Raw genomic sequence first — 9,367 nt, forward strand, 5'->3', positions numbered from 1 at the left:
ATATTTATATACATGCTTATGCCTATGCTTATGTAGTTGGTGTTTTTTTTAATCTTTTGTGTTCCTTATGGGTCTTTTATTAAAAACTTTGGTCGTATGAGCCTTGGGCGCTTATGTTGAAAAGTTCCTGTTTGGCATGCTTATGCTTATGCATGTTCCGTAATAAAAGTTGGCTAAGGTTCATTTTCTTTAAATTTGCAGGTAGTTGAAGAATTCATGGATCATGATATCGATCAAGTTCATTCCTGCAGTTTGATTAGATTAGGTCATACATATATGTAATATTACAGTTAATTTATCTTTTGGATTATTGCAAAACCTTTACCGACAATGTAATTTATATTTTTTATTATCAATATAAATATTTTTCCAAACAAATGTGGGTAATGTTAAAATTTAGTATTTAATTTTTTTGAAAGAAGAAATATATGACAGGAAAATACATGTTGTGAAAATGAATAATAACGACACCAAACATATGTCGACATATAAGTCGTTATTAAACAAAAACAGTATCGTCAAAGCACATTTCTTGACAAGAATTATGTGTAACAAAACATTAACAATGACAATATATTAGTGTCGAGTTATATTGGAAGGTGACACACTTAAAGTGTCGTTATAAGGGTATTAATGACAATATATATTCGGTCGAGGTATAGATAATGGTGACACATTTGAAGCGTCAATTTAAGGGTATTAATGACAATATATTCGTGTCGAGGTATAGATAACGATGACACATTTAAAGCATCAATATAAGGTTATTAATGACAATATATTCGTGTCACGTGTATTAATGACAGTATAAGGTGATAGATAAGGTTATTAATGACAATATAAGGTGATAGATAACGGTGACACAATTAAAGCGTCAATGTAAGAGTATTAATGACAGTATATTAGTGTCGAAGTATAGATAACGGTGACACGTAATTTCCGTCAATGTAAGGTATTGATGACAATTTGATGGTGTTGAGTTATAGATGATAGTGACATATTTATTGTGTCAAGGTAAAGGTATTAATGACACAATTTTAATGTCATCTAATCATATTTAACGACACATTTTCCAAAGTGTCGTTAAAAAGTCTTTCTTGAAAATGGCTTTAATGACTCAAAAATTGTGTTGTTGAAACTCTTTATGACAAATATTTTGTATTATTGAAACCCAAATTTGTAGTAGTGAGGTTTTAATTGACTGAATCAATCTTAGATTTAGTTGTGATATGTCTTTACATTCCATGAGAATTATCACTACTATATAGAGTGAGAGTAACATTGTAAACTCTATACTGCTTATCATAAGACTGCACTTACGATCGAATTATTAAATTAATAAAATCTTCAATCTCGAGTCAATGACCCTCCTAGACGTAGATGTAGTGTCATTGAACTGGGTAACAATGTCCCGTGTTACTATTGTCTCTACTATTTATGCTTATTCCTGTATCTTCTATTGTTAAGAATATAACATATGTCCAGCTACAGTTGATGACTGTTTCATTGTTTTAACATATTCATTTCCACCAAGAACGTGAATCCTTCCTATTTCATTTTTCGAGGTGCATTGAGAGATCCCAATTTTATTTCAATCTTATGTTAACCGTTGTCGTCGGGAGAGAGAGAGATATATATATTGCCATCTGACTAAGTTCGTCATCTGTTGCCGTCGTCGTCGCGGTTCTCCACTGCCCACCGTCGTCCATCGTCGTCCTATTTGACCGGCTACCGCTCTCAATCAAGGTTTGTTTGTTTTTTTCTAAGTGAAAAAAATGTATGTATATTCAAATTGTTTGCATGGATAGAGTTTATTACAATTGTTTAAATTTCTTTATTGTTTTTGTTTTTGTTTTAGGATTAGTTTTAGAATTTATATTTTGAATTAGTTTTAGGTTTTAATATTGAATTTGAATTTAAAATGTTTTTAGGATTTAAGATTGACGTTTAGAATGAAGTTGAGATTGATAAATAATTTGAATATGTTGAGATTTGTGGGGGTTAGAATTTGAGGGGGGTGTTTATTGAATTTGAGATTGTGATTTAACTTGATTTTGAGATTGAAATTTAATTTGAATTTGAATATGAATATGAAAGTGAATTTCTATTTCAATTCCAATTTGAATATTTGAAATTTTTTGGGGGTTATTTGTCACTAGTTTTGTTTGTTGGAAATGTTGGATAGCTTGTAAAAGATTGGAGTAATTTGTGGTTGATTTGTTATGACTATTCTATAGTTATTGTAGCCTTTTTAGGTCAAAATTAGTTTTAATTTGTTAGTAATTTTAGGGGCTTCGAGCTGTTAGGTAGCTTATAATTAAGTACGCAGGAAGTTTTAGGTAGTTTTAAACTTAACTTTAGTGAAAGTTGGGAGATTGGGCATAACGTATCTAAAATAAATGTATATGGGACATGCCAGAAGTGGAAGATATTGAGAGTGAGCAATTTAATGTATTGGAAATCATTGTTGGACATCGTATGGACGAACACATTGACAATGACACTCTATGTAGGGCTAAAGTTGATCCTACAGTGGTATAAAGATCGGATGTGTGTCATGTCGCTGACGACTTCATAGACGACAATGATGAAAAATTATCATCACCTCAAAGCGGATCAAGCGACGATGAATAATAATGTGTTCTTCACGTATACACATTAGTCATTCTTCTATAAATTTAGTTAGAGATACTCACGTCTGTTTAATGTTTGTTGGTTTTCATGTCTATAGTAATTATGTCTTTAACCAGCGGTTTTCAAGAGGTAGATATGTACTAGGAGTTGGAGGACACGTTCAATAATGCGGGAGGATCGTCATTGGGGGGGGACACTTCTGGTTAGTCTTATTATATAAACACTTGAATCGGTAATTAAGTTTATGTTTCTGATAGTGTTCTTTTTTCGTAGATGCCTCTCAACCCACTCTCACTCCCACTCCGAGGAGACGTTAGTACTCTCGAAACTTGGAGTGGAAACAGTATGTACAACAAAATAGGAAGACCCCACATTAATCGTCTAGAAGGGGACAAGCCTATCTTGCCACATGTCGTTCGATTTAGCTGCATGATCAATGTGGTAAAGCAAAACACATTTTCAATCCATGCCTTCAAGTGGGCTAATGTATCTACAGAGTACATCGAGGTCGTTAAGGGTGGCCTACATGTAAGTTTGTAAATTACTTAACATATATGTTAAACCAACATATGTAGAAGACTAATCGTTATGTATTTTTCTTTTGTAGCACTGGTTCGTGCTCGATTTTGGTAATCGAGCACTTACTCGTTTTGTTGAGCATCAAATACTCAGCACGTGGAAGAAATTCAGAGTAGACAATCATCGACATTTCAAGCAGTTCAGCAACCTTAAAAAAACACATGCGAACCCACCGCTGAGATTGATGAATTGCATGGAAGATTAACACTGATAACTTGTAGAAATACAAGTTATTGGAAACTCTTTTATAGAATAGCGAGGCCAAAATGTAGAAGAAGGGTATCAAAAAACGTAGTTTATGTTGTAGATTCATAAATATTTAGATACAAGAAACAAAAGAAGAGACTAGTGAATCGAAGAGGATCTCGCGTAAGAGCTACATGAGAAGAGCCCGTCTGGCGAGAACAACTACTAGGTGAGCATCTACGTCATCACTCGAGGAAGGTTCATTAGAGGACAAGAGAATGATAGTTGGAGTTGATGTGACTTGACAAAGGCTGTAATGGCGTTGACATGTTCAGAATAATAGAAGTTTTCCACCAAAAGTTGTTTATAAAAGAACTCCTTTCCTGCCAGGCAAAGAGGTCGGCTGTGTGGAGAGCCATATGATTATGTTAGGCCAATGTGTGAATGGGTCAAAAGCCTAGAGAAGGGCGGGAAGGAATAACCTTTCTGCCGTCTGTAAAAGTATTATTCTTCTTCTTCGGTCAATCTGTAAGTGAGAGCTTATAGTATGAGTAGAGAATATGTCACTTTCCATTTTTCCTAACTTGTAATGTTCATTTCGACACTTTCGACTTTTGTATTTCTTTGCAATGTATTTGTTCATATTGTACAATGGCTTAAGGTCTACATTCTTTAATAGATTGCATGTTTATACTTTCTCAATCTATCATTTCTTTACTATTCATCTGTCAATGTGTTATCTGTAGTTTGGTTTTGTGATAATTTCTTGATAAGAAGCTTAGCTTATAACTCTTATCGGATTAGTTGAGCTATAGTCATCACTTGGCCAGTGATTATCGCTAACTACCTGAGAGAGCAAGTAGCAAGGATATGGCTAACGCACGTAAGGTGAAGTTTGAAGACAAACTCCACCTTGGCGAGAGGTGATAACTTGTAGAAATACAAGTTATTGTAGTCTTTTTTATAGAATAACAAGGCTAAAATGTAGAAGAATTGTATCAAAACACCATAATTATATTGAAAAAACATAAGTATTTAGAAATACACTTTACATAAGTATTCATGTCTTTTTACCGTGTTTCAGTGCCTTAACACATGAAGAAAAATAAAAGAAGATACTAGTGAATCATAGAGGATATCGCGCAAGAGCTACGATAGAAGAGCTTGTCTGGCGAAAATAAATGCTAGGCAAGGAGCTTCACCACTATACGAGAACGGTTCACCAGAAGACAAGAATGATAATTGGCCATGATGTGTGACTTGACAATGACGGTTGTCGACACTGACATGATTAGAAGAATAAAAGTTTCCCATCGAAAGTTGCCTATATAAAGAACTCCTTCCCTACCAAGCAAAATGGTGGCCAGCTGTGTGAAAAGTCATATGTCAATGTGTTATTTTTGTATCCTTTGTAACATCTGTTGTTCATATTGCACAATAGCCAAAGACCTATATTCCTTTAAATATATATTACATGTTTATATCTCTTCAACCATTCATCTATTTGCTTTAATACACTTTTTTGGTAGGGAAGGAGTTCTTTATATAGGTAACTTTCGGTGGAAAACTTCTATTCTTCTGATCATGTCAACATCAAATGCAACCTTTATCAAGTCACATAAACTCCAACTACCATTCTTGTCTTCTAGTGAGCCATCCTCGCAAAGTGATGAAGCTCCTCGCCTAGCATTTATTCTTGCAAGATGAGCTTTTCTCCCGTAGCTCTTGTTCGATATCCTTTGAGATTCACTAATCTCTTCTTTTGCTTTTATTCTTGTGTTAAGACACTCAAACGCGGTAAAACAGACATGGATGCTTATATAAAGTGTATTTCTAAATACTTATGCTTTTTAAACATAATCATGGTGTTTTGATACGCTTCTTCTACATTTTGGCCTCATTATTCTATAAAAGAGGCTACAATAACTTGTATTTTTACAAGTTATCAAAATACAAACCAATTAATCGAAGAACGTCGAAGTTGCATGTTCGACAAATTTAAGAAATGAAGAAGATGATTGAGAAAATGAGTCGGGCACAAAGAGGATTGTGAACACTAGGGTTTTTTTCAACTTTTAATTTGTTTAATTTCTCATCTGTGATATATATCCAAATTTACTTTTATGTCATTTGTAAGTTTGGAATTTCTTGAATTTGGTGTCAGGGACAATAATTATATTAGGAGCGAGTTGCATTTTTTCCTTTTCATGTAATTGTTTTGAACAATTTAAACAATTTGTAATTTTTCTTATACCTTCGGATTTAGTATTTAATTTTATGAATTACAATTTTTTATTTTAATAATTTTTTATTAATTTTATTTATTGTCTTTTGAATCGAAACCCAAAACAATACCTCACGATAACAAAAAAATTGGATAAAATAATTAATATACCATTTCTCCGAAGTCATAGAGAAGGCATCGAGGAAAGCTATTTCGACGCCGCATCAAGAGAAACTTATGCCCGACGCACGAAGGGGACGTCGACAGTACATCACTGCCGACGTCCACCACCTATTGGCATTGACGGCATTGGGAATAAGGCATTCCCGACATTGTCCCGTTTGTGAGTCAGAATTGCTCCCTTGACACATTACGCTCGACAGTCGTCCCAACGGCCTGTCTAACATCTGGATAGATTGTCCTGATGCCTTTAGGTACAAAGACCGACATTTTATGGCATCGGGAGTTTCCCAAATCCTTGTAGTGATTTATACGCCAAGAGATCCTTTTTCGACGCTTTTTTGTTTATCTCCCGACAATTTTGTGTGTGCGAGATCCCCCATTTCTTGTAGTGAATATATTATCAAAGTATATGAGCATATCAGTAAAGCAAATCATTATCAAGTATATCAATCAAATTTACAAATGTATATCAATAGTGTATCAAGTGTATAAGTAGGACTTAAGCATATCAAGTGTATTTAATCAATCGAGTGTATTAGTGAAGAATACTAAGTGTGTCTACAGTTCATCAGTTGTATCAAACATATCACGTGTATCAAGCGTATCAAATTTATTGAGTGTCTATTGACGAAACATAACAAACTTATTAACAATGCATCAAGTATATCAAACTTATCGATAAAACATTTAAGTGTATCAAGGTCTAAAGGGTATCAAGTGAATCAAGAAAATTCAAGTGTGACAAGGAGTCTAGGTGTATTAAAGGGTATCGAGTGTATCAAGTGTATGAAGATCCAAATGTTATTAAGAAGTATCAAATGTATATCAAGTGTATCAAGGGATATTAAAGTGTATATCTGGTGTGAATCAAATGTATATCGGTAAGTGAGGGCATTTGTGACATTTTTACATTTTGCATATGTGAGTTGGGATTTGATTTTGCCATTTTTGCAAACAATAAATGTGTGTGCCTTGAATTTTAATTATTATAACTTTGTTTTGTCTTTTTTTACAAGTGTCCCGTTGTGAAATGTATAATTTTGGTCCATGTAGTTTGAATAAAGCTTGAAAATAGTCTTTGCCTATTAAATTGGAATAAAAAAAATAATTAAAACCCTAAAATATAATTAAAAAAAAAAACTTACTTTTTTAGCTTTCAATTTCTCTCTTTAGTTTTCATCATCATCTTCTCCATTAAACTCTCTCTTATCCTTCTTTTTCTATTTCTTCTGATTTATTAAGCTTCATCATCCAAATTTTATTTAAGAACTAATATCAATTTCATAATTTGAATCATAAAAAACAATCTACAAGCAAATGAAAACATCTAAAACAAAGTAGAAACTTATAAAACTCGATCTCTTTCAATTCACTCATTTCATAAAACTTCCCTTGAAAAGTTGCCTCAATTTATTTTAAGCTATATATATCTACCCAAATTTCCCTTTCAAATTCTATCTTTCTTCAACATTCTTCTTCCATTCTCTTTGAATTTCGTTTTCCTTCCAATTGAATAGGAAGTAGAGGACGGGAGGGAAATGAGAGAAATTGACAAGTAAAAATAAGAATTCTTTTGATCTTATTTCAGGTTCTTTTTATTTTTTCTATTCCATTATAATACCTAAGAATTATTTTTAAGCTTTATTCAAACTAGAGAGACCAAAATTAGATATTTTAAAGTACATGAATTGAAATTACATGTATCAAAATGATATTTTTAACTATATATATATATATATATATAAATATATTAGAAATCTCAATGCCTCATCTTTGTCTTTTCATTAAAATCTCATAGAATCATACATCATTCCCCATAATTTCCAGCTTCATGTCTTTTCTTCTATACCTTCTTCTACGTCTACTTCTTTAATAAGAAGGGAAGTTCTCTTTCATGTCAAACAAGAAATCTAGGTAATGATGTCGGTTAAAAAAAACTAAAAATGGATATAGAAACCCTAAACCCTAAACTCTGAAATTAAAATAAATAGCATATTTAATATCTATTTAAAACCGACATTGTTGACGTACTATAATTTCATTTTAAAACCGGCAGTGTAAGCAAGTCTCTATCTTTTGAATCCCAAACATTTTTTTAATCTCCATTTATTATTATTACTATTTTTTGTTTCTCTCCTTCCACATTTTCATTTCCTCCTCAGATTTGGCCCCTCCTTCCAAAATCTCATTAAAGAAATGGCCTCATGGCTTTACCCATTTCTTGTAACCTCAGAAATTTTCTCAATGTAAAAAGTATATTTGAAAAGAACATTAAAAAAAAAAAGCAGTAATTTAAGTAAAACTTAAAGAAGTTGAGTGAAAGGAGTAGCATAGAAAAGATAGAGAGTAGATAGATAATAAACCTCATCTTCTGAAAAACGACCACCATGGTAAATTCTTTCGAAAAGTTCTCCTCCAGCAGCATATTCCATCACCATAGCCAAATGGGTTGTGGTTAAAATGACCTGCAAATATTAAACCAACCTTCATTTTTTCTATTGATTCATTTTTCAATCTCTCACTAATGAGAAAAATATTTGGAATTAATTAAAAGAAAAAAAAAGAAGAAACTAATTACTTGCCTCCTTGAAACGAATGACATTTAGATGTCGAAGGGATCGATGGTTTATAATCTCTCTTTCAACATTCTCATCGATCTGTCGATACCGGTTAGAAAGAAAGATAAAGAGAAAAGGGTTGATTTGAAAGGTCCAAAAGAGAAGAGAATCAACCTGAGGACCACGTTCTATGAACTTGATGGCTACTAACTCTTTGGTCTCTTCATGCCGACAAAGCTTCGTAACACCAAAACTTCCGGCTCCCAAATCCTTAATAATTTGGTACTTCTCCATTTGTCATTCAACAACAGAAATCTATACCTATTAACCAATTAGGGTTGAACCTCACAAATTGGGGATCCGATCTAAAGTCAACTAATAAACTGAGAAAGAGAGAACATGAAAGCATATATATATATATATATATATAATTAGTGGAATATGATTGGACTCTTCCCTTGTAACTTGGAAACCTCACAGCTTCTTTCTTTTTTATAATTATTATGAGTTTTTAATAATAAAAAAAAATAAAAATAGAAGTCCTGTTTGTGTTTGGACCTGTAAAAATGGTGTTTTAGGAGGAGAGAGACGATTATTTTTTTTTTAAAGTCCTCTCCATCTCATCTATGTTTCATTCTTCGAATTGAATTGAAAAAAGAAAAAAAAAACTTTTAAAAAATGTAATCCGAACATTCAGCCATTTCAGGAAAGGAATCCGAAGAATTTTTCTTTTTCTCTTTTATCTGCCATTTCTAAAATTTTGTATTTTTCTACCACCTGCATTTACACTTTTTGTATCAATATAATTACACATTTAGCTTTTTAAGAAATATTAAAATTAGACACACCCATAAATTTATGCAACACAATTATCTGTGAATGAGTATGATTCAATATTTTTAAAAAAGTAGCATAACTTTTATCTTTTCTTATTTATTAATATTGAATAACATTTTCTCTGTAAATCTATACTAATTTACAAAGTATTTGAAGAGTAAATCTA

General features: G+C 32.3%; 1 protein-coding gene across 2 annotated transcripts in view; it reads right to left on the reverse strand.

Annotated features, from left to right (window-relative positions):
* The window catches only part of LOC103496177 (serine/threonine-protein kinase SRK2H-like), a 21,437-nt gene extending 12,662 nt beyond the window's left edge, over positions 1-8,775 (reverse strand). Inside the window, exons 1-3 of one of the 2 annotated variants that reach the window (XM_008457935.3) lie at positions 8,539-8,721; positions 8,389-8,463; positions 8,170-8,271 (exon numbers count right to left, since the gene is read on the reverse strand). In XM_008457935.3, coding sequence (XP_008456157.2) covers positions 8,170-8,271; positions 8,389-8,463; positions 8,539-8,658 — 297 coding nt within the window. In that variant the 5' untranslated portion in view covers positions 8,659-8,721. Of the gene's footprint in view, positions 1-8,169; positions 8,272-8,388; positions 8,464-8,538 lie in introns of both variants that reach the window. The other variant, XM_008457936.3, reaches the window with a different exon arrangement.
* Between the last annotated feature and the right edge of the window lie 592 nt (positions 8,776-9,367).

This window comes from Cucumis melo, chromosome 6 (genome assembly GCF_025177605.1).
Source record: "Cucumis melo cultivar AY chromosome 6, USDA_Cmelo_AY_1.0, whole genome shotgun sequence".
NCBI classification, from domain to species: domain Eukaryota; kingdom Viridiplantae; phylum Streptophyta; class Magnoliopsida; order Cucurbitales; family Cucurbitaceae; genus Cucumis; species Cucumis melo.